Below are 27,132 nucleotides of genomic sequence, written 5' to 3'. Positions count from 1 at the left end.
GGGACTTCTGTAATTCTAACAGAAAAAAAGCAAACCGATGAACAGAAACCCAACCAAACCCCAGAAGGGCGGGTAGCCTGCAAATCTTCCATATTGCTTCCATGCACCTATCTCTGTAACCCTTGCCCTGATAACTCACAACTCACAAGTTACATAGGTCTATTGCTTCATCACAGGTAATCCTGGAGAGGTGGGAAGCTGTCTAAGCTACCGGAATCCTCAGTCTCTCTCACAGCGTCAACTGAGCAGCCATGTTCCCCTGGGATGAAGAGCAGTGCTCAAGGACTAGCTCATCAATGTGACAAAGCTGGGGCTGTCCTCTGTCTAGAGAAGGTTCCATGGTTTGGCCACTTGAACAGAATGAGGACGCCTGGGAGTCTGGCTGTCCTCTGTGCTCCCCCGCCCCATCCTCAGCCCACTCGCCTTACTTTTCAGTTCTGCCTAGATGTCACGGCACAAACCCGATTGGATCCTTCTCACTTATCTGCCGAGGACACGCTTCCTTGGCTACGCACTGCTGCCTCGGCAACCTTTCTTTCCGTTCCTTTGTTTCTGTCTCTATCGAAAAGCTTTTCTTCTTATCTCTGCCTTTCCCCCAAAGCCACAACGTGCTTTGTGGACCTTCGAGAGAAACACTGATTGCAGCATTAGTACAATTCATCAAACTGCCCATAGACCTGATAACCAAATCCAGCCCCCGGGGAGACATGTATTCATATCTTGCTCACACATCTGACATAGTTAACAACTGCATGCTAAACGAAGCAATTAAATTTAGCTGTGTCTCAACAGGCCCCAGTGGATTTCTTTCCAGAAAGGAGAATTAGTTAGGCACAAGAACTTACCGGGTGTGACCAATAATGAGGTGCTTCTGCCAACATGGAGCTAGTGTTTGAGACCCACAGTGCGTCCTTCTTGAAACAACCTCCTCATCACAACAGTCATGTCTCCTCCCATGGTCACTTCTAGAAACTCTAGAAGCTAATATCTAAAATCCAGCCACCCACTCACAGATCATGGCTCATGTAGGATCCTCTTCCACAAGAACATTGCTCAAACAGTCACGGGGCCCCCACAGTGTGGTGGACCCTTACTCCCGAGGAAGTACTGTCCTGAGAAGCAGGGCTCACTAAAGTTATAGAGTCCAGAGTCTGCTTACACCTAGCACAGGGAAGGGCTAGCCTGGACTGAGACCCTCACATGGAGTTGAAAGGCAGTTTTGTAAGGTTTGTGGGTGAAGTGAGATGGGGGAATACCTCCCTGTATAATAATACCCTGTATGCTATATATCAGTTACCTAGTCTGGTCGAGCCTTTGGAATCTTTAACACTTACTTGATTTAACAGAGAGTTTAGTGCCTTTCCCGAAGGTTAGCTTTGCATTGCTTCCTCCAGAATTCACAGTCATTTGGGGCCTTACAATAACCAGCAGGCAGGAAGGACCGAGAGGCAGACCAAGAAAAGCGACATCATCTTCCCCTCTAGTGGAAGCCTTCCTCCTTGCAGCCTTAGTCCCCAGAGTCTGGGAAGGCTTAGAGCATCCTCTCAAAACTAACAGCTGGCTGTGAAGCTACTCTGAGCTTGATCAGAAACCACTAGTTTTGTTGCCCCAACATTGAATTCTGATGAGCTGCGCTAGCTTAAGACTTATGAAATAATAGAAAGGTCAAGTGTATATGTGATTACTATAGTGGCAACTTTAGGGCTGGTAGCACCATGCTTCCTTCACAGGCAAGGTTTTCACAGAGAATTAACAGTAGCAAAAACCCAACCAACTAACCAACTGATATGACTGCATGTCTCAAGTAAGGCAAACACAGCAACCATTGCGTGAAGGAAACCAGATGCAGTTGCATTGCCGAGGGAGAGAGAGAGAGAGAGAGAGAGAGAGAGAGAGAGAGAGAGAGAGAGAGAGAGAGAATGTGTGTGTGGTTGTGTTAGTGTGTGTGTAATTGTGCTAGTGTGTGAGTGTGTGTGTGTGTGTGATTGTGATAGTGTGTGAGTGTGTGTGTGATTGTGCCAGTGTGTGAGTATGTGTGTGTGTGAGTGAGTGTGTATGTGTGTCTATGTACTGAGGAAAGCCTGATTTTTGAATTGTTAGGTTTTAATATTATCTAACACAAACATGAGTCTTACATTTATAAATCACCTTTAAGCACTTCTCTATATTCTGAGCTAATGAAGAAAGAAAGCAGTAATGATAATTACTTCTTCACCAAATCCTTGGAATGGCCAGACTTCATTAGCTAACAGAGGCCCATAAGAGTTATGCACAGTGATCTTGGAGGTAGTGACATGCACCCACCGAAACTGCACAGAACAGCAAAGCCACACACTCACTTTGTCTTGGGGTAGCCTCAGTCCTTTACTTACTTGGTTTTACTGATAATTTGGTTCCCGCTCCAAATCGTGGGGCATTGTTGTTATTGCCACAGTAATACACACTCTAACAAAAACTTCTTGTTGTTATCTCCCAGGTACGGTAGGGACAGAGAACAGAGGTGTCGGCATGCCATACTCTCTTTCTACAGCACCAGGGCTATTTGTTACACATCCACACTGGGAGTGTCTGTATTTGTCAGTGTAGGCAGCATACCTAGCTGGAACACACACTGGTACTCAGCAACAGGTCATTAGCTTTCAAACAGGTCCCTGAACACTACAAAAAGCAACCCAGAAAGAGATCATGCCCAGGTACTTCGGCTGTCTTCAGGGACTACTGCCTGGTGGCTTGCTCCAAAAATTCTACTATTTGCTTCTTAATCATGGGTTAAAAAAAAAAAAAAACAAACCAAAAACACTCAAAGCCCTCATCTTCATCACATCATGCTAATCATCACCAGTCACTCCATTAGTGGTAAATATCAAGACATGGCAGGGCTTTGGAGTGGAAGATTTGTCAATTGATTCTGCTCTCAAGGTTCCGTTTTTTAACTCCACCGAGAGACAAGCAAGGTGAGTCCTCCCGGAAGTTGCTCACACAAGGAAGCAAGTTTCCCTAGGGTCCCCCCAGAGTGCCCACTAATAGGTCACAGTAGCCCGTCTCTCCACATTAAACTCATCACCCTCGGGAGGTTGTCTGAGTGACTTGCTATTTTCTATTTGAGAGCACTCTCACCCTGTTGCTAAGTGACAAAGTCCTGGCGATAAATTAATTTCCAAGCCCACTGTCCAGGGAAAACACGCAGTACAAGGAAGCCTGAAGAAGCCAGGAGCAGAGGTTGCTCTCACAGACCGAAGGGACAAGCTCACTGATAGAAAGCAAGAGAGCATGACTGATAATTGAGGGCAGCTGCCTTCCTCCATGAGGCCTCTTCCCACCGGAAGGCAGGAGGGATGGTTCCCAGCTAGGACTTCTCTAGAAGATGCCTTCTCTTACAGGAATACCCAGTCAAGTTACTTCACAGTTCCTTGTACCTACCAAGGTTGACCTGAAGTCTTGTTCCAGCCCCCAAAGTGAGTTTTCCACCACTGCCAGTAACCACTGTGAGACACTCCATATCAGAAACCCAGTGCTGGACTTCCCAGCCAGCCTCCATTGCCTGCCTCAGAGCGCTCCCATGGCCTCTTTCCAGCCAGCCCGCCTGGGGAAAGCTTTCCTGAACTCTGAAGTATCATCTCTGGTGAGGTTAGAGGGCTCTGGTCAGATGATGGCGTGATGACCACTTTCGGTCAGTTGCCCTTTGGCCTTAGTTGGTCATAGGCACTGGCTAGTTGATTAAAGCAAGGAGTTGTCAAGTTCAACTCTGAACATGTCTGGGATAGAGCCCTTTGCCCTCTCTCTTCTGGGTTTTATGTTAATGTGTCTGTCTTGTCATTTTTTTATGAGTGATGCAGCCGAGAAACCTAATGATTAATAAATGCTCTACTTTAGGTTCTAAGTCAGGCTGAGTGAGCCAAAGCTAAGCCACGGAGACAGAAGAGGAGAAATAGTGAGGCTCTATGAGCACACCCATTGCAAGGCTTCCTGTGAAAATCATTTTCATTGCAAAGATGTGGCTAGCTAAGTGTCCAGCGTATCTTTATGTCTCTGTCTTTTGTTTGCTGGACTCTAGAATGTACCACAATGGGCATGCAGTCAGATACCGTGACAAGGGACAAATCTCGAGAGTCCTCCTAAGTATGGACTACATCACTTCCTTCATCTATATGGCTCAATGTCCTCTATATAGTTCAGACAGTATCCACGGTGGCAGTTATACCAGAGGCTTGCAAGGAGGATTGGAAATGTCCCTGTCTACTTCTCATTTAGGCTCCCACCTCCCAGGCAGAAACACTTACAGGGCTGGATGATCAGCTGAGTTCCTTTCCCAAAGGTGAGTCTATCTGCACCTTCTGTATTCACACCCTGAGGCAAGCCTTGACATAAACCTCTCTGACAGAAACATACATCCTGAGCGAAAAATGGCAGCACAGCTCATAACCCTGGTCTCTGCTACTCTCTGATCACTTCTTTCTCTGTCTTGTTGCCAGCGTGAAATATTTGCCAAGGCAGAGGGCTGGGGAGTGCAGGCCCTATATAGGTACTGACTGCATCACTGTCCATGTCTTCTGGACATGTCCTCTATGGACTCTGTGGAAGTTTCTGTCTACCTGGAATGGGTAGGTAGCATGGGGGACCATAGTCAAAAGTATTTAAGAGACTATAAAACAACAACAACAACAACAACAACAACAACAACAACAACCACAACATGATGCTGGTTTGTATATCTGAATCTAAAGGAGGACAAATGTCAAACACAATACGAAAAGGCACAGAAAAGACCTCACTTTGTGCTCACTCCAAGTTCATCCCCATCCCCAAAGCCAGCATGTCTACACTGCTGTCTTTCTCACTGTCTCCAATAACAGCACAGAAACAGGGCTGGTGCTCGCTATTAGCCGCTTCTTACCAACACATCTGCTGATGCAGAGTGCCTGCCAGCCAGCAGTGCACATCTTTTCTCACACCCAGGTCCCAGGCTAAGGACAAATCTCTAAGCTCAACACCACAGTCCAAGGTTTCCATTTTGCAAATCCAGACACCAAAGAGCAAGCACAATGGTCTACAGCGATGGCAAAAAAAAAAAAAAAAAAAAATTCAAGTTTAAACTCAGTTTCCAAGCTGTGGGCCACACCAGTGAATTTGGTGTTTGCCTTGCTCCCCAAGGCACTGCGTGTAGATCCTTAAGTGAGCCACACAGTGATCTGTCTGCGCTGCACCTGGAGCTTTGTTTGTTTCTTAGAACCCAAGCACTTCTAAGTTAGTCTCTTCAGTGTACAGAGAAGCTCAGGTTGGGATGGTGGGAGATCAGAATGTGTTTGGTACTTACGAGGTCTGACTCTCAAAATGGTTCCCAAGCCAAAGATCATCTTGTTTGCATAGTCCACACAGCCTCAAACTCCTGTACAAAAACTGCCCCTGAGCGTGAGTGTGGGTGGAGTGGGGGTAGGGTAGGTGGGTGAGGAGTGTGGGTGCTGAAGACGAGGCTCCCCTGCTTTACATTTGGGACTCCATGGTATTTGGCCAGAAAGCTAAAGACATTATACTAATCACAGAACCTTACAAATGTGAAATGGTCAACAGTGTATTGGAATGTGGCTGCTGCTTGCTCTTTACTGCTTAGCTGGGGATAAATAAACGCTACCACCCACACACCTCCGTGTATCCTTTCTTTTAGGGCTTTTCTTGCCCTCAAGTCAGAAGTTTCTTTCATCTCATTAGTCCTATCAGATCTTCCAGTTCTAAACTATTCCGATCTGCCGTGATGTCCTCCAGCTCCAAACCCACGGTAACTGCTTCCTCTTAAAAACCTCTGGGAGGTCTGTTTGGAGGGCGAACTCATTACAGCTTCAGCGTGGTATCTGCGCATATCTGGAGCTGGGAGCTGGCTTAGAGGTAGTCTGTCCCCTTCTGGGTAAAATATCCTATTCTGAGTTGTTCTCAGTTGCGTTTCCCCTGGGTGTGCTATGGCCTCACCTTGACATGTTTCTCTGAATGATTCTAGCAACTACGGTGCCATCAGGGAAAGAGCAGGCTGACAATTACTGGGTCCCCAACTCCTGTGGCTTAGCTCTGTCGCTGTTACTCTTAAGAACTCTGAGCTACCTGTCTCTGGATTCAGAGGACACCATTTTTCTAGAGAGAGAGAGAGAGAGAGAGAGAGAGAGAGAGAGAGAGAGAGTCCTTGATATCTAACAGTGCTTTATCCAGCCTCACTAGAAGGTGACTGATAGTATAAGTTTCACTGTAAGAGTCTGAGCCATACAAATCCTCAAGACCCGGGCTTCTAATTTCTAATGTGGAAACGCAGAGCTTCCCTTCAGGAATCACAGTGGTTGGGACAGTTGGGAAATCCCACGTAGGAGAGAGGTTCCAGCCCTGTGGTTCTCGCTTCCTCTGCTCTGTGATGCCTTTGGTGACATGGTGAACAGACATGGTGAACATTGCAGCTTTTAGCTGTAGGTAGGAGGACTCTATCTGTGTCTATGTTTGCACATTTCTCTGTGGATACACACAGCCCCTGCCTTTGTATCTGTGAGTATGCACCCTGCCTTTGTGCCTTATTACTTCGTCTCATCTCAGAGGATTTCCAGCAGTTAACTTTAGCTTCCAATTTTGCAAATTCAGATACCAAATACTATGCAGCATAGTCCACAGAGAAGGTATTTGTTTTCAAGGTTAAACTCTGTTTCCTAGCTGTGAATCGAACTGCTGTGTTGGCCTGTATCATGCTTTCAAAGGCATTAAGATAAGCTATTTGACAGGCTCCATTTGGGGGTGGGGGAGGACCTGGAGTTTCCCCTAAATTTATTTCCTCTTCGGGTTTGGTGCTTCTCTTTCTACCTTGGGTACCCCTGTCTCACCCAGGGTATCCATGTTCACAACCTTGCCAATATCTTTGCAGTCTGCAAAAAGAGACACAGCACCAGATTGATTCTACAACATTGCTCTGCCAGGAGTTCTCTGTCTGAATCTCTATGTCCCCTTGACAGCTTACGTTTCTACTGTTTCTCCCAAACACTTCCCCAGCATCCAGAGGTAAAAATCACCATACAAGATAAAAGAGAGACGCAGGCATCCTAAGTTCTCGTCACATGTCACCTTAGCGCATGATGCGGGCAGCAAAAAGCGGGATTGCGGATCATATTTTCTAGTTATGAATTAAATATTTCAAGGCTGGAGTTACCCTTGAAAACTCAAATACACCTCTCTCTATCAGCAATGACAAAGGACATGGAAATTCCCTAAGCCTGCGTAGCCCCGTTTGATCCCTAAAACCTAAGCGGCTGGTCTCCTGACTAGGGATGAAATACTTACTGGGTTTAATGGTGAGTTTGGTTCCAGCCCCAAAAGTTATTTTCTCATTTCCATAGTTGGCACAGTGTGCCAAGCCATTACAAAATCCACCGTGCCAGCTCTGTATACTTTCTGCAGTCCCCTACCCTGTTTCTTATTTTTTATTTCTAATTTTTTAAATTTTACTTATTCACTTTACATCCTACTCATTGACCCCCTCCCGGTCACCCCCTCCCACAACCGTTCTGCCTCCCCTCTCCCCTTCTCCTCTGAATGAGTTGCCCCCCACCCCGGGTATCCTCCTGCCCTGGCACATCAAGTCTGCGTGAGGCTAGGTGCGTCCTTTCCCACGGAGGCAGACAAAGTAGCCCAGAACATATCCCAAAACAGGCAACAGCTTTTGGGATAGCCCCTCTGCCCCACCCCCCTCTGCCTCCAGTTCAGAACCCACATGAAGACTAAGCTGCACAGCTGCTATGTAAGCATGGGGAGGCCTCAGTCCAGCCTCTGTATGTTCTTCCCCCACCTTGCACGTCTTGTGAGTCTACTCCCTTCGGCAACAGCAAAGACTCTCCTAACACTGCCCAATGCATCCACTGAGACAACAGGCTCATTAGGGGAGCTTGGCAAGTGACTCTCTGCTAAATTCGTCTTCAGAGAGGACAGGAACCCTCCTTTCTGTCAGTGTCCATGCCTAAGCTGAGATACAAGCCGGGGGCATGGGGGGGGTGTGACTTCTGCCATGCTCACACTTCAACACCTCCCCAGATGACAGTTTTTTTTTTGTGTGAAGTTTCTCCTTGTCCTCACATGGCCTATGTCCCTCTCCCCTCAGTTGAGTCACCCCTTTACCCTCTGCTCCTGAGTTGTGGACTGTGGTGATGTCTCTGGTCACCACAGTCTTGGTGAGTGAGCAAGACAGAAGACGATTACTGCAAATATCCATTGTCCCCCTCCCCACAGGAATGAGGACCTGTCCTGGCATCAGGATCATCCTTAGGGGAAGGCAAGAGGCCCGTGCAATGTTCTAGAACATTCTACCCAGGATCAAGAGAACCAAGCAGTGAACTGTTGATAGCTCCTTCTGCAGGTTCAGAATTCTACAGAATGGTGACAGATTTTTTTTTTTTTTTTTTTTTACTTACTTGGAATGACAGTCAAACTTGTTCCTTTCCCAAAATAGAAGTTCTGGTAACCCGTGTTCCACTGTGACAATAACCTCAACAAAAACCAGCAGAAGACAGAGCTAGAATCTACACCTGGGCCCCCCATGTGGGCAAGTGGGGAGTGACAGCCTGGTTGTCACTTTCCCTGTAAGGACACTTGACAAGAGTATTAGAGGGAGAAAGTTCCAGGTCTTAAAGCACCTGTGACCCCGTGCTGTCGGAAGGTGGCTTCCTTTTGGGAGGGGATTAGAAGGACAGCTCACAAGCCTTTGCTGTGGCTTGCTGTCTAATTTAAGTGTAGGCCATTTGTTTTATGCTTGGGTATTTAAATTCTCCTTTTATTCTTAAGGCTTCTTCTCTCTCCATATGTTGAGCATATATGACTCTGAAACACATTTTAAACCTAGGATTCCTTATGAAGTCTCTTGACTCTGGGGAGGATTTTATTTCTTTATTAAACTTCTAGAACAACTCATTCTCCCTAGGCTAATCCAGACTGAAGCTAGGACCACGCTGCTGTCCCTCACCCTGCCTCATTTCTCAGACACCTCAGCCCTTCCATGTCTGTCATTCTCTCCATCTTGCTCAGCTCCCATTTATGGTGAGAAGGTGGTAGTAGACCTCAGATAAGGCCTTTTCATTTCCACTCTCAAGGCCCATACCCTCCACGGCACTATTTAAGGACCAAACCCGTGTTTGCTATTCGTTGACCTCTTTTTCCAGTGAAAGTTAATAGACCTCAGTTTCCTCAGCTTTATGTTCTCGCCAACCCTGCCACTGGGCTCCATGCTCATGGTTATGAATCGCACCGTACTCCACAGCAGTGGCTCTCAACCTGTGGGTCCCGACCCCTTTGGGGATCTAAGGACCCTTTCACAGGGGTCACATATCAGACAGCCTGCACATCAGATTTACATTGTGATCCACAACAGTAGCAGCATTACAGTTATGAAGTAGCAACGAAAACAATGTTGTGGTTTGGGGGTCACCACGACATGAAGAACTGCATTAAAGGACCCTAGTAGTAGCAAGGTTGAGAACCACTGCCCCACAGGCAGCCTGCGAACTTACTTGGAACGACTGATAAGGATGTCCCCTGCCCAAACACCAGCTTGCTGAAGGAGGAGGATGCTACACAGCAAATCAACCCTTTACAAAAAACTGGCAGGTGACTTACAAAGCAAAGATCCCAGGTTTCTGTGATACAATTTCAAACGGCATCTCAGGTCCTGTTCAGCCTATGAGATCTGAGCAGGGGAAACATTTTGAACAGACTCCGTTGGGAATAACAGGACACCTGCTGGGTGCCTGCAGTTCTCCTTGGTGTCATTAGAACCTCTGACACACTGCAGGTTTTAAAAGGTGCCATGGAGCTCCCTGGTCTCCTCCCATCTTTATGATCCCCCCACCCTTATCCTCCATCCGTATCTCATTTCCATCTCCAAGCTAGCCTGGTGACACCAGGTCCTCAGGCTTCATCGATCTACCTTCTCGCAGACAGCATAGCTTCACCAGCACCCTGTGATTGAAGGGCTAGAAATGCCAGGCTCGCCAGAGCCGAGATCTGGACTCCCTGCACCTTCCCTCTGGTCAATATGTTGTTCTCATTTGTCTGGCTAATGAAGAGCTGACCTTTCTAAGTGGATGCATTTTGCTGAAATGACAACTGCCAGAGAGCTAACAACAAAGGCCATGCTCTGGAGACACCCTTGGCCTTTCAGACCCCTCTGGCATATTTCAGCCAATTGGATCCTGAGCTAAAATGTCAACTTCTCAGTGTTGGCACTCGTACTCCTGGGTTTGGGGAAACTTAACAACAATATCATCATCATCATCATCAACAACAACAACAAAAACAACAGCAACATGAGTAATATTGGTACAACCTGGACTCTGCTCAATAGAACCAGACTTTGCCAGAGGATACCTTTCACATTTGAGACATTTATAACAGCCCCACATTGAACCTCAGAGCAGTTGGTAACAGCCTCTCTCCACACCCACCTGGTGTGATTCTATGCTGCTAAGGTCAGATAAAAAGCATGATGTTGGATATGTCCTCCACATACCTAAGACTCTGTACTATGCTCTCTGCTCGCAGAAGAGAAGCTGGTTCAACACAGGGCTGGCCACACGTCTCTTCGTGAGAAGACACTGTCCTTGGTGGAGACCCTAGGATAGCAACTGTAGTTCTCTGATACCCACCTCCTAATTCAGTCCTCTCAAGTTTCACCAAAAAGCCTGTTTCTGCTTTTTAACTGTTTCCTCTCCTGCTTGCCACTTATTGAATTTATTATTTCGAAACACCCATAAGCTCCAGGCTGCCTTTAATTCATATCTATTTGGTTCTCTTAGGATTCCTACAAGGAAGATCTAAAAGCCCTGCAGTGGGAAAGTAAATGAAGATATGCCAGGGACATTGAGTGGGGCCCTTCCAGCTTGTGTCTCTTTCCATATATGGGCTTTGCCACACTGTCTCATATCTCTCTGCAGTGGGAGGTTTTACAACAGACGACAGAAGGAATTTTATGCATCTTAAAAAATAGTCACATTTCCCTCTCTTCCCAGCAGGATCCAGCTGCAAGCACACCAGAGCCAAGTCTTCCTGTCTGTTCTAATTATCGACAAGGATACAAGTTACCATGAGAAGAAAGGTTTTAAGTCATGGATTGGATACTCTGGAATTAATTGCAATCCCTCACCTGTGGTTTCAGTGATGGGGAACAGGCACAGTGACCACTTCTTTCTGTCCACCCTTTCTCTCTTTTTCTAGTTTTGCATTTATAGATGAAGTTGGATGCATGCAGGGAACATGGAGGGATTTGAAATGAGACCTGATAGTCCCACCCAGATTTCTGTTTTTCCTTCTCTGCTTCATTAAAAAAAAAAAAAACCTTTCTGAACTGAGTATGTATGATATGTCTATTCATGCCTTGTTCTAATTATCTCTCTCCATGTGGAGGGCACGAGTGGCGATGGCCTTTACTGTGTCAAGGATAGTCTAGGATTTCTATAAGGGAGACCTTTCTGATAGGGATGCTGTGAAAATATAAGATGGGATCACCAGGAGTCATTTGGCAAGGGTTTCTCCTCCCCCTAAAAGTTAGAACTTCACTTCAGAGAAGGCTCTGAGCGCAGTAAAGATTCTAGCTTTTTCAAGATCAGCTTTATTCTGACAAAGGGAAGAGAGCTAAGGAGACTGCAGATGACAGAGGACCTTGAACAACATTTAGTTTACGTAAGCAAAGCGTGGCTCTGAAACAACATGCAATCCTTTTAAACCTGGTGCCAGGGTTCCAGCTCAGAATTCCCCACCATGCTGCCATTTCCTTTCTCACTTACTTGGATGGACCCTAAGGATGGTGCCGTGTCCAAACGTGAGCTTTCCAGTGTTAGCTCCAGTGTTAGCACTGTAACACGGGCCTTTACAAAAACACCAGGTGGAACCCCCGAGGACCACAGATACCTTTACAATGACACTAGGCGGAACCCTGAGCCTCGCAGACACCTTTATCTTTTCATTTTAGGGACAGTAAACTCATCGAGAAAGGCCTGGGCCTATGAAGCTGAGTACAATTCTCTGAAGGTCAGGAGACCATTTCTACATTTGGCTCAGACACACTGACGGACTGCACCCAGGGCCCGCCCCCACCTCTGTGTCCTCTGGTTTCATAATGAGCCTTACTGGTTTCTCGTGTTCAGTGTCTCTCTTCTAAAGGTCTCATTTCCATTTTACAACATCATTTTCAGGACAATTTCTCTATTCGGTTTTCAAGGCATGTCCTTCCCTCCCCTCAAGGTGTCACACATTTCTGATGACAATGAATTGATTACGAGGAGACAGGAGGAGAGTGTTCCGCCATTTGGAGGCTGACTAGAATTACATGAGGTTTAGACTCCAGCCTTGAGAGACGCTCTCTCCTTAGCTCCCTTCTCGCCTCAGCAAAGGAGAGGGAAATGGTGGGTACACGGAGCTGAGCTACCACACAGAGTAGCTTTCTGTCTGTCTTGAAGTGACAGAAAGCAACAGCCCACAGGAAAGCTCCGCTCTGAGCTCTATTCATACACTGAACTATCTGTTAATAGAATTGGCTGCTTTAGGATGACCCTCAATCCGGGGAAAGACCTGGCAACCCTGTGATCTCAGCAGAGGTGTGCAACCTTTCTGGGCAAGCCTGACACTACAGTGGAGACAATGAGGGCTGTCCCAAGGAAACATTCCTGTAGAGTTACTTGAGAGAGCTGTAAACTTCATTCCGTGAACACACCAAGTTCCTAGCGCTAATAGTGATAGCCATGGGAATCTGGGGGTTTGTTGGTGGCTGGATGCCACAGAACATTGCAAAGAGCAAAATTCACCTGGTTTGATTAGATGGCATAGTTTAGCCCTTTAACTCAATTTGACTTTTAAACTGTTAAACATTTTAAAAAAAAAAACTAAATTTATGGAAGCTGCTCTGCCCCCTTAGCAATTATTTATTAGCAAAGAATTAAAGCTTGCTTACTGTCATTAGGAGGGTGGACAAAGAGGCTAAGAAGTATGTATCTGCTTTGAATAGAGTAGTCAGGGACTTGTGCAGTCCTTCCTATGTATTTACTGTCTCAAATCCTCTCCATTAACCTCATAGAACATGAGTCAAATAGGATGATTGCTCTTAACTCTCAGCTGTGTGGGCACCTAAGCGCTGCTATGGCAATAATCTGTGTTCTGTAGACAGAAGGAAACAACTTCACCATGGGTTTCTGAGGCCCCAGCCTTGCCTTAAAGTCACTGCAAAGAAAAGCCCACTGCACAGAGGAACCTTGCATGCAGTTACTGTCCAGGGCGCCTGGAGGATGCCTGACCTTCACAGCTATTTTCTTTGCATTGCTAGACTGGCTTACCAATGTTTTAGTAAAACTTGCCCTTCCAAGTTTTCCTGTTTTTACTTTAGCTGGATTTTAGAACAGGTCAGTCTTCAAGTATATTCTCAAAATCCACCAGCAACATAGATTTTTACAAAAAGGGTCAATAGCAATCACAGTGACTTTTCTATAAAAACTTTAACGGTTTCAGTATGCACACATCCTAACTAGGGAGGGGCAGGATTGTAGGCGAAGCCGAGACTGCTCTGCTCTGCTCTCACAGCTGAGAGGAAAGACAGATCTTTCTAGTCTCAGGTAAATGCAGTCTCAAATGGAATCATTAATTTTGTTACTAAGAAGATAAAAGGGGATAAGTGCTCTGCCCTAGTGATCCAAACAGTCTCTGCCACAGAGACCTCAAGAACTCCAGGAGGGACTGAGAACAGTTCCTTTAAGAGAAAGAGTGAGAGCCGGGCAGTGGTGGCGCACGCCTTTAATCCCAGCACTCGGGAGGCAGAGGCAGGCAGATTTCTGAGTTCAAGGCCAGCCTAGTCTACAGAGTGAGTTCCAGGACAGCCAGGGCTGTACAGAGAAACCCTGTCTTGAAAAACCAAGAGAGAGAGAGAGAGAGAGAGAGAGAGAGAGAGAGAGAGAGGGAGGGAGAGAGAGAGAGGGAGGGAGGGAGAGAGAGAGAGGGAGGGAGGAAGAGAGAGACAGAGGGAGGGAGAGAGAGAAAGGGAGAGAGAGAGAGAGAGAGAGAGAGAGAGAGGTTAAAATAAAATCATAGTGTAGAATTCCCATCACTAGTTAATGCAATTACAGGGTCCCTCCTCATTTGGGGGAAGGTTTAGTATCTACATTATTTCTGAGTCACTAAATTTGCATAGTCAGAACATGCCAATTTCCTCTCAATCTTTCTGGAAAATCCTTTCTGGCCTGGGCTACATCCCTCTGGATCCTGTATTCAATGTGCCTCCCTGTAGCAAAGATTTCATTTAAGATGAATGATTGGGATATCGTTGGCTAGAGGCAATTTAGTCTTTGTACAGTGGCGATGGGGACCACCGTTCTGTAATAAATCCGCTCAGCTTTAGAAGGTAAGCGGGGGTGCTTTAGAGGGGCGGTTCTTGGAATGAGAAGTATCCCTTTGCCGCTCCTGTAATACTTACTTGGAGTCACAGTTAAGAGAGTTCCTTTCCCAAATGTCAGTTTGTAATTGCTGCCTCCACTGTTCCCACAGCCTGGGGAGGCTTTACAAAAACAGGACCTAGGGCTGTTCCTGTAGTAGGACCCTGGCTGCTCTTGTCCTTGCACCAAGCTACATAAAATTTGCAGGGCTTTTTTTGAGGATAAGGCTGTGAGGAGCGCAGCAGGCTTCTAGAGGCCAGTGGAGGGCAGTGATAAACAAACTTGAAATATCTATATCTGAATCTATACCTTTAGTCTTAAGTACATTTTTTTTATTGCTCTTTTATGACTAAGCTGCCTTCTTCATTTTGGTACGCCATTTCTCTCTCTCTCCCTCCCTAATTGTTTTCTCCAGCTTGGTGCTCTTGCAGTTTCTAGTTTATTGTACTTTTGGGGTCACATTTCTCTGCTGTTTATTGAAATTGTGTATAATCAACTCCCTGGTTTCTGGTCCCAGGGAAACAGATTTCAGAAGAGAAAGAGGATCAGGGACACACATATGATGTGAGGTTGGGAGCTTTCTCCACCCTTCCCGGTCTGCTGCTCTGGAGGAGTAGGCAAACCACGCATGCGCCTCTCCAGGAGGACACAGCCGGCTCGACCGGTGGCTGTGGAGATCTACAAGCAGCTTTGGCTTCCACATTTACTCGGTCAGCCTGTCCCTTGCCCAAACACCAGTTTCTAGAAGCCAGGCCTCTTTCCTCTCTGTTGAGGGAGCCCAGCCAGGTTCTCGGCAAGCAGTCAGGTCTGCTGTGGGGAATGGCAGGAGCCTCACAAACCAGAGAGGGGTGCAGCTACATCTCCTCGCCTGCGCTCATTTGTCCTTTACAAAGGTCTCTCCTTCACCAGTTGCAGACATGTACCAGAAATTCTGGTTGCTTTGTCAGACATCTAACGTCTTTATTGCTTTCCTTGCGTAGATTTTAACTTTTTCCCTCTCGCCCTTCATGCAGCCGTTACAGCGCTTTCTCTAAAACAGCTGGATTAAAAGAATCTTTGCACTTAAAAGTCTCCGCAGTGAAGTTAAGCTGGCTTCCTACTTAAAGTTTTCGGACAGACTCTAGGGTCTCCGCTTCAGAGACCCAGTACAGGGCTCTAAGACAGGAAAGGTTAAAAGGTTCATGGAGAAGCCAGGGAGAAGCCCGTTGCCAGAAATCCTCTTGCCCCTCTGTGCTTAGGTGGATTTTATTTCTCAACATCCCTCATCTCCCTCCTCCCCCCAAACCCGTAGCCAGGCCATTGTTAGCCTTGCTGCTAACAGGGAGCTACCCTCAAAACCAACTCCAGAGGACTCTTCCCACGTGCCCTCTAGTCTTGAGAGGAGACTAGAGGCACCCTTCTCCGCTCAGTTTCCAGTTGTGCAACATGAAGGGATTAGGAGACAATCGCTTCGCCTGTCTCTCTCCCCGACTCCTCCTGCCCCTCTTTGATAGTTTTCAAACTATTTATAGAAACACCCCTTTAGGTTAGAGAAATGTACTAAGCTTCTAATCGCTTTGTCATTTTCCTTGCTGTCTATTTATTGCGGTCATATATTTACAATCTAAATTTCCATTTCATTTCCATCTCGGGAGCTCCCTAATGCACTTTTCTATTACTTCCAGAACACTGTGCAGAATGACAAGCTACCGAAACAAAACAAATTGCAAGGACTTTTGGGGGCTAGAGATGGACATTTCTGCTCAAGACAGGTCTGGGACGACCATCATTACAACTGTCCCAGGCAATCCAGACAACTGGGCAATGAGGCTTGTGGGGCTGATAGGCTATGTCTAAGGAGCTATCTACTGAGAATCATTCCTTGGGATTAATTTGGATTTCCTCTTTAATCTACTTCTCAAATGTCAGTTTCCTATCTTTTTTTTTTGAACCCCTCTGGCGGGGAAAGATTAAGACAGATCTCAGGGATGTTTTTTGAACCTCAATGGATATTTCATCTTCACACACATCACAAATAAAGGGACCAAGAGAAAAGAGATTGCGACATGGTTGAGAAAGAATTTAAAACAGTTCCTTGAGAAGTATGAGAATTGTAAATAAAATAGAGCTGTGTGTTTGTGTGATATATATATAAATATATATATATATATATATAAATATAAATCATTTCTAATGTTTGAAGGGTTCTACATAGCCAAGCCAGTCTAGAAATGTAGCAGCTGACTTGCTTGCACCTTGAGCCCCTGTAGACCTAGGCCAGCACGGAAATAGTTTTCTGCTTGATACTGCTTTAAGGGTGAGGAACTTCAGAAAAGTCAAATGGAGGCAGCAGCCTGGTGATGAGGACATGCTGATCTTGGCCTTTCTAATGTAGATAATAATTCAGCCATGCACGTGGATTTACTTGGAGATACCCAATTGGGTAGTTAGCATTTTGGAATTGTGAGGCAATGTGAACCGAAATAATTGTTAGGGATGGGGTTCCATTCATGTAGAAAAGAGAAATTGTCTCACAAAGTGAAATTTCAGTGACACTGAAGTTAATTGAAATTAAGTTTGTTCTGTGTGCATGCATAACGTCCCTCTGAGCCTTGTGGGATGAAGAGGAGGGTCGTTAATACATGTGGCCTTAAGAATCCTTTTCATACTTGTAAGTTCAGTGGACAGTTTGTCAGCAAGAGCACATAAGAGAGAGAGTGTGTGTCAAAAAGGGTCTCCTCTGATGCATGGAACTCAGTCCAGGCAAGGGTGCAAACATTCCGGGAGGACCCAGCTAGAACACAGCAGTGAGCGCCATCAAAGCTAGGACACGGCAGTGAGCGCCATCGAGGGCATAGTTTCAGAAAGTCATGGTCTTTCTGACTCATTTGAAATTTGCTTTGAATGTTACCATGACCCTACATATCAGCTTTGCATTACTGTCAATACCAAAGGGTCTCATAGAACTTTACCTAACTGGCTCTGTTCTAAGAGTTTTCATTATAGAGTCCAGATAGTTCATTTCCTAATTGTGCCCACATGGAAGTCTTGGCTAATCAAAGATGTAAGGGAAAGGTGGCCATTCAGTGACCAGCATGCACCTCACTGTCTCCTCTCGCTCATGCTGTGACCACCATCACCTTGGGTCCAGCCCATATTCTCCTCCCTCTCCCTCCACTCTAGATGCATTCTGCCCCTGAATACTAAAGCTTCAATTTAGCAGCCATTAGTCAGACACAATCCCATTAACAGAAGCAGACCCAACATTTCCAAGTGCCTGGAAGTATTGAGAACAGTCTTAAAGGCTCTCTCATTGGGGGCTGCCCACAGTGCCATTGCAAAACACAGTGAAAGATACTAATAAGTGGGCAGCTCAGTTGTTCCTCACTGAAACTTTAAAGGTGACGGCTTATGTTTAAAAACAAGAAACTGTCATCAAAACGTACCTGGTATAACACTCAGAACGGTTCCTTGACCAAAAGTCAGCTTATTATTGCCTCCAGTAGCCACACAATGACACGGGACTCTACAAAAACTCAGTTGTCCAAACCTCCCCTGAAGCTTCAACGTTTACTTGTTGATCTGGAAATCTAACTGATGAAGCCAGCATTATACAAGGAGCAGCAGTGGTAGGATCTGTGGACTACCTGAGGCCTTGCTTTTCCTGAGGTTATGGCCACCTTGCTGGGATCATGTTAGCATCCATCCCCTACTGCTGCCTGCCTTGCCACACAAACATCCAGACTCCGCTTCACTCTGTGCCCTTTTATAAGAAAGAAAAACAGAAGCCCAAAGAACCAGTTGATTTTCTTTTAGTTCCATGGAAAATCCCACCAATTGTAATACACACACACACACACACACACACACACACACACACACACATACACACACACACACACACATATCACGTGTATAGCAGCCGACTCCTAGTGCAATGGTCCCATGTTATTCTCGTCATGCCTCACAGATAAATAGCATGTGGGGTCAACGGCAGTGCCCTGTACATTGCAGGAATATCCCAGCCATTGTTTGGATTGGAATCAGTTCATGAGACTGCTGTGATGTAGACTTTGGTTGTAAGTCAGAGTAGAAAGTTAGCATATCAGGGTTCCAAGGGTGTAACTTGGAATATAAGTAGTTAAGACTTGAATAAAATAAATTAATAAAAAGTAAAAAAGAAACTAGGAAAAACAACTTACATGAGCTCACTGTCAGCTTTGTCCCCTCCCCAAAGATGAGCTTCGCAGACCCTCCTTGATTCACACACCCACACACTGCCTTACAAATACTATCTAGATTCTTCTGCTAGCCGATAGGAGCCAGAGCCCCGGTGAGTCTCCCAGGGAAAGGACGAAGGTCAAATCATGGTGCTGTGCAATTGCGCAATTATATGGCTATCCCTAAATGGAACAATGGAAAATACTTGATTGCTCTTTTACCTAAAGAGTTATTAGATGGTTTATTAATTAGGCAAGTAATCAAGCCACTTGGTTGGTGGTTACAGTTAATTTAAAGTTGCTCAAGGCTCTGGAGTCAGAGTTTGAGTTTGAAACCTTGGGCAAGTGCTTTAACCTCAATTTTCCCATCTGCAAAATGGGAGAATGGCACAACTTATCAATGGTGCTGTAAGAGAGCAGAAGTTTATGACTGGGTGGCAGTGGTCTGTCCAGTCAGTCCTGGGCTGTCTGTGAGACACACTTCTGTAGCACTGGTTTTTATAACTACAGAGAGCAAAGCACCAGTGGCTTTCCCCCAGACACAAGCTTTTCATTAGTAAGCACTTATTTCAGGTATTTGAATGTAATAAACTAAGTTTCAAGTCTGTCCTTTCTTCTTTCCTTCCTTCCTGTTTTCTTCCTTCCTTTCTTCCTTCTTCTTTTTTTTTTTAAATTTAGTTTTATTCTTTTAGGGTTTATTTTTTCTTTCTGTGACTGGGTCTCCCTATAAAACTCTGGGTAGCCTGGAGCTAACAATCTAGACCAGGCTGGTCTTGAACTTGCAGTGTGATGATGTATAGGAAGCACATAGCAAGTAGTTAGCAAACCCCCGTTATTATTTTCCTCCAAGTCAGGTGCATTGCACGTTCTCCTCTTTAAAAATAAAGACCTAAAAATTTGGAAATCCGTGTAAGACTGTAGAATTATAAACCCATCTCTTCACTTGAAAAGCAGAATTGCATTAAAAGCACAGAAGAGCTGCAGACAGTGTTATGGGATAGGAGGATGGTTTGTGTGGTTCTGTGGGAATTAGGACAGAGCTTTATCCACTTGCGGGTGGATCAGGTACTTTTAATTTTTTTTTAGCTTGACTGGACTTGAATTTTGGCAGACATAGAAGCAAGAAGCCACATGCCCATCAGTTGGTGTGAAAGAAAAAAAAATTCTCAAATCGCATTTAGAAAGATGGTTAGATAGCCTCACACTTACCTGGACTCACTGTGAGCTTTGCCCCCTTCCCAAATGACAGCTTAGACCCAGTGCCTTGCTGCACACTGCACTGAAGGGCTTTGCAAAAACTCGTGGCATCAACTGAACGAGCACAGCTTTGCAGAGCTCCCAAGGACTAGAAGTTTCCTCCACTGTGCGAGTTTCAGAATAGGAATAAGCGATACCATCCTTTTAGGTGTCCTGGGGTGCTGGGGCCGAGATCGTGTCCAGAGATGCGATTTTTACTTGTAGATGCTGGAAGGCTTTGCAAGCCAATTCTATCACACCATCCATGGTCCAAAGCCATCAAATCATGCAGTCTCACCTAACGTAAGTTCCTCTAGGTCAGCTGTGCAGGGAGTTCTGGTCAGTATCTGAAGGCCAGGCACGTGTTGCACATGTTTTTTTTTTTTTTTTTTTTTTTTTTTTTTTTTTTTTGCCTTTCCGGCTCCTGCAGGTAGCTGTCCCTTTCTTTTGTTGGCACGTTCAGTTGCTGCCCTGACTCAGTTATTCTCCCTGATTCCCTAGCTTCTCCCATTCCCAGCCATAACACAGTGGTCTTATCTCTTTTTGGAACCTGACATTTTATTTTGGCTAACATTTGCTTAAATGTATACAAGTAGCGGCCATGCAGCGGCTAGTGTTGTTTCCCTCCATTGGCTCCGGGCAGGTCAGAATTATGAGGCATCTTGGTTCTGCCCTGGACTTGGGTATCGGTCTCAGCTGTGTGACTTTGAGCAACTAACTTCACTATGTCTCTGAGTTTCACTGTCCTTATTTGCAAAATTAAAGCATTAGGAGATCATTAAGGACTTTCTAAGCTGTTGAGTTTTTCGTTTGCATTCCTGGATTTAATTTATTCAAAAAAAATGCCGTGCCTTTTTTACCCCCTGGCTCATCTAATTCTCCTCATCTCCTAAACAAAATCAAACAAAAAGTTAAAAAAAAAAAAAAAAAGGAAAAGTAGGTCTCTGCTTAGCATACTGGGAAATGGTGTTTCCAACCCTACCATCTGCCTGCGTGTTTGATCTTCTTAGAAGTCTGAAGTCAGAATTTTGGAACCAAATCCTTAGGGAGAGGTATATTTTCTGAAAGGAATCCAGATAATTCAAACCCAGCAAATAAACCGACACCTTTGGTTTAAACACAGGTCTTCCTCAGCTTCATACCCTCCAGTTGCAAAGGTAGCTTTATCTTCTCTTTTTAGTAGGATGGGCTGTCTGTCCTTGAATCCCAAACTGACCTCCCAGCTTCCGCCCATTGGATAGGGCAACTCATTGTGCCTGTGTGCTCCAAGGCTCCAGGCCCCAGGTGATGGACTGAGGTCTGCTGAGGCTCCTTGGAGCGAGGTTCAACAGGCTGAAGAGCTACTAAGCTCCTACCTAAAGTAGAGGTCCTTAGTGCTTCTTGCAGAGTGCTGGGTCCTGAGCCTTAGAGTGGGGCAGGGACACTTTTCCCTCACACTCCAGGTCAGTCTCCAGGGAGATGAAGCAGGAACGGGAGGCAGCATCTTGGACTGTCATTTGAGACTATCTCTCTTTACTAGTGCAGGCCTAGAGAAGGACAGACTTTGTCTCTGGTTTCACAAGGATTGGAGACTATTTCTGGAAACCTTGCTAGGCGATTCCTTGCCCATTCTGTTCTATAGATGATAAGAAGGCAACTCTTGGTGCCTCACTACTGACCCAGATCAGAGAAGGAGAGCTCTGGGGGCCATAAAGTAAATGAGGCAGGCCAGGCTTCCCTTTCTACTACACAAAGACACAGAGTACTTCCTTGGGTACCAGGAGCTCACTCAGAAATACCATTCTTCAGACACTTTCTCTCTATGGATTTAGCTTAGGAAAACATGCAACTGGGGAGATAACTCTTCCTACAAAGTGAGTGAACACACACTAGAGCCAGTCAGAAAGAACACTGTTAATTACCTGGTGTTGAAGGTTACCCATGTGATGCACATTTTTTCTTTCTGAAGCCACATCACTCAGGGCCACTGTTAACTATGTCCTAGGCTCACGACAAAGTCCACTACTGTTCGTTCACATCCCTGGTCCATTGACAAAAGCCTTTGCGTCTCTTGGGACATTGACAATGTCTTTTTAGAAATCGGCCTGGATGATTCGTGGGAAAATTGTAGGTTGTTAATAAGTATTTGTTAAGTTGAATTGTATTAAATATCCATATTTTGTTACTATTCCTGAAGGAACACTTCCATCTCCCTCCAGCAATTTTCAGGTAGAAAAAAAGTAATTCTGTCAGATGTTACTTGCTGAGTTTCATGAGTCTTCCAGTCATGGCTCCAAAAAAAAAAATGCCAATTTCCTATTAATTCTGTACCCACAGAAGTGAGCACCTTTACAAAAACCTGCCGTCAGCTTGGTTCAAAGGCAATGACTTTGCTCTTTCTTCACTCCAAAGAGATACTCCGTGTTCCTCAGAGAGGCCCATCTTCCCTGAGAAGGGACTGCCTTCCTTTCCTCTTTTGGAGGAGAAGTAGGGGGGAAGAAGAGTTCATTTTAGGATAAAGATGATAAATAAGATTTCAAAAATCTTATCACACCAGGCAGTTTTTTTTCCTTCCAAATTGATGGCTTTGCCAAAGGCTGTTTTCAGCACTCCTCTCTCTCCAGATGCAATAATAACTGGATTTCAAGTTGGCATCTGGACGTGGACCTCCAGGCTCCGATGAGTTGCACACATTAAACCAAGACATTCTGTTACCCTCCAATAGAGAAACATGCCTTCCTTTCTCTTCTTGCTGGGCAATGGGAGAATTCAAGCAGCATGCACTCGGTGCTATAAACTCTTAAAGTCTTGGGACAGGATCACTGTTCTATATAGTGGGACTCTGGAGTGAGAGCCCTGGATTGCCAAGTGCAAATTGCTCACTGGGAAGGTAAAGACAAATTTACTCAAGGTCATGTAAGTAGGTTTGAATCATAGCTAGGATTAGAATTCAGGGCTTTTGGGTCCTAGTACTGCCGTCTGCTTCTCCCTTCACGTGCCACAAGAGAACAGGACTTTTCCTGGGCACTCTCTCCCCACAGAAGCTATTGGCTGGCCCAGGGAATGATTCTCCCTCTTAAATAGTGAATATGGCACAGTGAAGAAGGACATGGCAAATGAGAGATAAAAAGCCTTCATTTATTTCCAATGCTGCAGGCAATAGCAATTGATAGCAAGGGAAATGGCCCGTGGGATACCCAGGGAAGCCAAGGAAAAGACAGAGATGGAAAAATTTGCCCTTTACCAAAAGGATAATCCAACAGAGAGTTGGCTCTGATTAGTCTCTCTGCAGGACTTAGAGGGAAGGACACCTCATGCACAGAAGGTAAATACATAATAGTGTGGTCCTGCTTCCTCCTCTCACTTTCATCGTGTGAATAGAAGAGCTCTCTTTCTCTCCGAGTGTAGACAGGACCCAAGAATGCTTCTTACCAGTGTGCTCCAGGGAGCCACTACCAATTGTCAGCTCTTCATAAGTGAGATGCAACCTGTTGGGGCTTGATTATCAGAAGGATAACTGTGAAATAGACCCCACAGATGGCTGAGAATTCTGACCTGCAGGAGTCAGTCACAGTCCCATCAAAAAAAGGTATCACCGACTTGGTTGAGCCAGGGCTGTTCTTCCCACAGGCTGCTCCAGAGATGGCATCCGTGACATAGTAGAATGTCCCATAGCCCTCAGAATGTTTTTTAAAAGCTTTATAGAGAGTAGCACTAGGGAAACATCATGGTAGAGTTCTTCATCCTTATTCTTGCCCAAATCCGCAAGGTCTTTCTTCAAAGCAGGAGCCTTTGCATTATCTCTGCCTGCAGATGTGCTGGTCCTTGTCTTTCGTTGGTGTACTTCTTCGTATCCATTAAGCCAGGTTGTCCCCAGGAATCTTGGAATGGAAGGTGCCACAGGAAGACAGGGATGTCAAAGCTCTTTTCTGGACACTTGGCCCACACACACACATTCCAAATGCTTCTGAGATTTCCATCTTAGACACATATCTGAGTATTCCACAAGATAGCTAGTGTCCTGTATTCATCATTTTGTAGGGAAAATATCCACTTCTCTGGGTCTCTTAGAGTACTATCTCTTATCCTTGAAGCCCGTCCTCTTTTACTGACTGGTGAATAGTGAGCTCATAGGACCAATACAGAAGCAGGTATCAGTCTCGGGGATGATGGGGAATGGAGACAGAGAACAGCTTTGAGATCAGCTGTGAAAAGAGAGTGTTTTCCTTCTTTGACCTATTTTTTTTTTTGAACTCCAGTATGACCTGTTTATGGAGATGGGCTAGTTAGAGCAGCAGGGGGCGCTGTGAGGTCAAAAAACAAAGCCACCCAGCTCAAAGGACACTGGAAGGAAGAACAAACATCTCTCCCCTGTTTTATTAACCACATTTGTTCTTTGGCCATTTCATACATATCTACAATGCGTTCTGATTTCCTTCACTTTGCCTTCTCTATCTTTCCCTTCCTCCAGCCATCCCCCTTCTGCCTTATCGGTCCCTTTCCCATGGTTATGACTTTGTGTTTAGTTTTGTGTTCCACTGAGTAAAGCCAGGGCAGGGCCATCTGTGTGACTATGGGTATGGAGCTATCCAATGAAGTCTGGTTATGATGAGTGCTGGGTACACATATGAAGATAACCGTACCCCAAATCCACCATTATCCAATAGTTCAGCAGAGGTAGGGCCCCAGGAGATCTGTCCTTATCCATGATTGGCAGGCTCAGTGCAGGCAACTGCAGCTGCTGACTTCCTGATTACAATGGCTGGGTCACAATCAGACAATAGTATTTTGCAGCCCTTCTCTCTGTCTTATGGTTCTTGCATCCTTCCTAACTATTTTAGTAACAGCGGTTATCAAGACTCAGACAGAAGGATAAAGGAGGTTTGTTTACCCCTCTTGATTGGTGGTTTAAAGCTAAGGAAAGTCAGGCCTGGTTTTTAGGTTGCTGATGATGCCTGAAAACTTCCAGTGACCTGAGAGCTGCTTGCTGCACACAGCAATGCCCTAGGGAGATGGTTAGAGCTCTTGAGAGCATTAAGTCAACAGTGGGCTACAAAATCTGGACAGAACTTTGGGCTCACTCAGTCAAATAAAAGTTACAACCTTTGGGAGGCCTAAGAACAGTGGGCATAAAGACCAGTTTTGCATGTTCCTCAGGCTATTTGGGTTTTTGGGGAGAAGATAGCTGGCTCAAATCTCTGGGGAGCGCAGTGCTCTATGACAATGTGTTTGCAGCACTGACAGCATAAAGAGAAGATGTTTTGGGCTAGTGAGATAACTCGGCATCTAAAGGCCCCTGCTACTCAGCCTGATGGCCAGAGTTTTATCCCCAGATCCACAAGGTAGAAGGAGACAATAGAATCCTTCAAGTTGTCTTCTGACCTCACATGTATGTTGTGGTTTGTGGACAACACATGCTAGTATGTTCAAACACACACACATACTCACATACACACAAACACATACTCACACGCATTTGAAAATGTGAAAAGATATTGTCTTTAGATTTTTTTTAAACCATTGATTGATAGAACAAGTCTTTAGCTAAATTTAGCAGCCATTTTTTCCTATTTAACTAGCATTCTCTCTGAATAGTTTTGAGAACAATGCCCTTAGGGCTATATTAATCTGTGTTTGATAAGTAGGCGCTGGAGGTGGTATAGTCCTGGCAGGGTGTCTTCAGAAGCCTCGCTGACTTACTGTGTGACCTTCTCAGAAGTGCCCTTTCTGAAGAATGCCTTTCAAGAAAAGTTAGAAGGACATTGGAGCTGAGAGATGTCACTTACACCACCGGCACAGTGTCCAGCACCTGACTGTACGTGTCTTGTGTGAGGGCCTGTGGAGCCCATGTCTGTGTTCTTGGGTGTGGTCAGATGTCCCTGAAGTTGGGCAATAGGAGGAGTAGTCAGCTATTCATCAAGAAGATGGTTTAGTCTAGGGCTGGGCTGGGGACCTGGATGCTCTGAAAATGACTTCTGTCAGCAGGGGCTGGGTGTGTGCAAGGATTCTTCCAAGTGGTAGCCCCTGAGAAGGTGAGCATCCTTTTTCCTCTGAATCTTCCTCTCCAACATCCAGGGCATCATCCTTATGGATGCTCACAATGGGTTGCTGGTCCAGGTGATATTTTTCTTGAGAACTCTGCATGCCCGTGGTTGCATGGAGATACAATTCAGGAAGTCAAGTGAAAGTTGAGTTCCAGATAAACAATGAATACTTCTTTTTAAAAAAATGTACAGTGATGTTCCAAATATAGCATGTTCCAGACATTTGAGGTAACCATTGGCTGTTCTCTTGTATTTTTGTTACTCCCCCCTCTCTTTCTTTCTGTCTCATTTTCCCCCTGGAGATGGAGCCCAGAGCCTCATGTATGCTAGGCAAGGGTCTTACTGATGAAACACCCTCTGCCGAGTCCCACTGGAGAACTCTTCAGTGAAGCAGTGTTCTTTTACTGCACATCTATTTACTGAAAGACAATGAACTGGGGGTTGGGATACATCAGGATCAGTGAAAAATTGAATGTTGTCATTAGTTTGTGTGCATGTGTGTGTGTGCATATGTGTTGAGATGGAAAAAAGTAATTTTTTTTTAACAAATCTGGTATCAAGCTGAGGGAAAATTTCAACACAGATGTAATCAAGGGTGGCAACGAGTAAGTAACTAATTGGAGTGGCTGGGGACACTGAGCGGAGCTGAGGTTGCTGAAGAACGAGGTAAGGGTTTTAGATAGCTAGAACAGGGAGGCAGATGGAGGACGACAAGAAAGGCTATTGCACCCATGGCAAATGGAGAGAGCAAGCAATAGTCCTAAGGCAGGGTAAGAGGCAAGAGTCAGAGCTTTGCTGGGTCTCAGAGACCCAGGCAAAGAGGAGCAGTTAGCATTATAAAGACCCAGAGAATGGATAGTCCAGGACAAAGGGTGAAGCAAAGGGACCAGTTAGGACTAAGTAGTGATCCCAGTAAGAGATGGCAATGTTTGCATGAGGGGGCAGCTGGGATGGGAAAAGCAGATGAACTTGTGTTTAGAAATGCCAACAAGCTGGGCCGTGGTGGCGCACGCCTTTAATCCCAGCACTTGGGAGGCAGAGGCAGGCAGATTTCTGAGTTCGAGGCCAGCCTGGTCTACAGAGTGAGTTCCAGGACAGCCAGGGCTATACAGAGAAACCCTGTCTCAGGAAAAAAAATGTAAACAGGTCTTACTGATGAAGCAGGTGTAGGGAAAAGGGAGGAGAGGAACCTTCGAAGATACTCGTGGGGATTGTAGTGAGTTAGTGTTTCTGAGTCCAGAGCAAGGCTTCCTA

General features: G+C 45.5%; 5 pseudogenes, 16 gene segments (V, D, J or C) and 2 further genes; all 23 read right to left on the bottom strand.

Annotated features, from left to right (window-relative positions):
- The window catches only part of Tcra (T cell receptor alpha chain), a 1,796,232-nt gene that overhangs the window by 47,028 nt on the left and 1,722,072 nt on the right, over window positions 1–27,132 (bottom strand).
- Window positions 846–900, bottom strand: Traj41 (T cell receptor alpha joining 41). The segment is given in 1 exon segment: window positions 846–900. A coding segment is annotated over 1 exon segment (55 nt).
- On the bottom strand, window positions 1,335–1,398 carry Traj42 (T cell receptor alpha joining 42). The segment is given in 1 exon segment: window positions 1,335–1,398. A coding segment is annotated over 1 exon segment (64 nt).
- Traj43 (T cell receptor alpha joining 43) lies at window positions 2,373–2,429 on the bottom strand. The segment is given in 1 exon segment: window positions 2,373–2,429. A coding segment is annotated over 1 exon segment (57 nt).
- Window positions 3,421–3,481, bottom strand: Traj44 (T cell receptor alpha joining 44). The segment is given in 1 exon segment: window positions 3,421–3,481. A coding segment is annotated over 1 exon segment (61 nt).
- On the bottom strand, window positions 4,281–4,340 carry Traj45 (T cell receptor alpha joining 45). The segment is given in 1 exon segment: window positions 4,281–4,340. A coding segment is annotated over 1 exon segment (60 nt).
- On the bottom strand, window positions 4,773–4,833 carry Traj46 (T cell receptor alpha joining 46). The segment is given in 1 exon segment: window positions 4,773–4,833. A coding segment is annotated over 1 exon segment (61 nt).
- Traj47 (T cell receptor alpha joining 47) lies at window positions 5,315–5,369 on the bottom strand. The segment is given in 1 exon segment: window positions 5,315–5,369. A coding segment is annotated over 1 exon segment (55 nt).
- Traj48 (T cell receptor alpha joining 48) lies at window positions 7,303–7,363 on the bottom strand. The segment is given in 1 exon segment: window positions 7,303–7,363. A coding segment is annotated over 1 exon segment (61 nt).
- Traj49 (T cell receptor alpha joining 49) lies at window positions 8,427–8,485 on the bottom strand. The segment is given in 1 exon segment: window positions 8,427–8,485. A coding segment is annotated over 1 exon segment (59 nt).
- On the bottom strand, window positions 9,519–9,581 carry Traj50 (T cell receptor alpha joining 50). The segment is given in 1 exon segment: window positions 9,519–9,581. A coding segment is annotated over 1 exon segment (63 nt).
- Window positions 10,890–10,932, bottom strand: Traj51 (T cell receptor alpha joining 51; annotated as a pseudogene). The gene is given in 1 exon segment: window positions 10,890–10,932. A coding segment is annotated over 1 exon segment (43 nt).
- Window positions 11,790–11,855, bottom strand: Traj52 (T cell receptor alpha joining 52). The segment is given in 1 exon segment: window positions 11,790–11,855. A coding segment is annotated over 1 exon segment (66 nt).
- Window positions 14,462–14,527, bottom strand: Traj53 (T cell receptor alpha joining 53). The segment is given in 1 exon segment: window positions 14,462–14,527. A coding segment is annotated over 1 exon segment (66 nt).
- On the bottom strand, window positions 15,128–15,181 carry Traj54 (T cell receptor alpha joining 54; annotated as a pseudogene). Its single transcript is given in 1 exon segment — window positions 15,128–15,181. A coding segment is annotated over 1 exon segment (54 nt).
- On the bottom strand, window positions 15,670–15,732 carry Traj55 (T cell receptor alpha joining 55; annotated as a pseudogene). The gene is given in 1 exon segment: window positions 15,670–15,732. A coding segment is annotated over 1 exon segment (63 nt).
- On the bottom strand, window positions 17,846–17,908 carry Traj56 (T cell receptor alpha joining 56). The segment is given in 1 exon segment: window positions 17,846–17,908. A coding segment is annotated over 1 exon segment (63 nt).
- Tcrd (T cell receptor delta chain) overlaps window positions 17,973–27,132 on the bottom strand; it is a 213,126-nt gene continuing 203,966 nt past the window's right edge.
- Window positions 18,602–18,664, bottom strand: Traj57 (T cell receptor alpha joining 57). The segment is given in 1 exon segment: window positions 18,602–18,664. A coding segment is annotated over 1 exon segment (63 nt).
- On the bottom strand, window positions 19,829–19,891 carry Traj58 (T cell receptor alpha joining 58). The segment is given in 1 exon segment: window positions 19,829–19,891. A coding segment is annotated over 1 exon segment (63 nt).
- Traj59 (T cell receptor alpha joining 59) lies at window positions 20,977–21,038 on the bottom strand. The segment is given in 1 exon segment: window positions 20,977–21,038. A coding segment is annotated over 1 exon segment (62 nt).
- Traj60 (T cell receptor alpha joining 60) lies at window positions 21,186–21,238 on the bottom strand (annotated as a pseudogene). Its single transcript is given in 1 exon segment — window positions 21,186–21,238. A coding segment is annotated over 1 exon segment (53 nt).
- On the bottom strand, window positions 22,095–22,166 carry Traj61 (T cell receptor alpha joining 61; annotated as a pseudogene). The gene is given in 1 exon segment: window positions 22,095–22,166. A coding segment is annotated over 1 exon segment (72 nt).

The sequence above is a fragment of the Mus musculus genome, chromosome 14, assembly GCF_000001635.26.
Source record: "Mus musculus strain C57BL/6J chromosome 14, GRCm38.p6 C57BL/6J".
In the NCBI taxonomy this organism is placed as follows: Eukaryota; Metazoa; Chordata; class Mammalia; order Rodentia; family Muridae; genus Mus; species Mus musculus.
The sequence above is the reverse complement of the archived record's forward strand: the minus strand, read 5'-3'. Positions and strand labels throughout refer to the sequence as shown.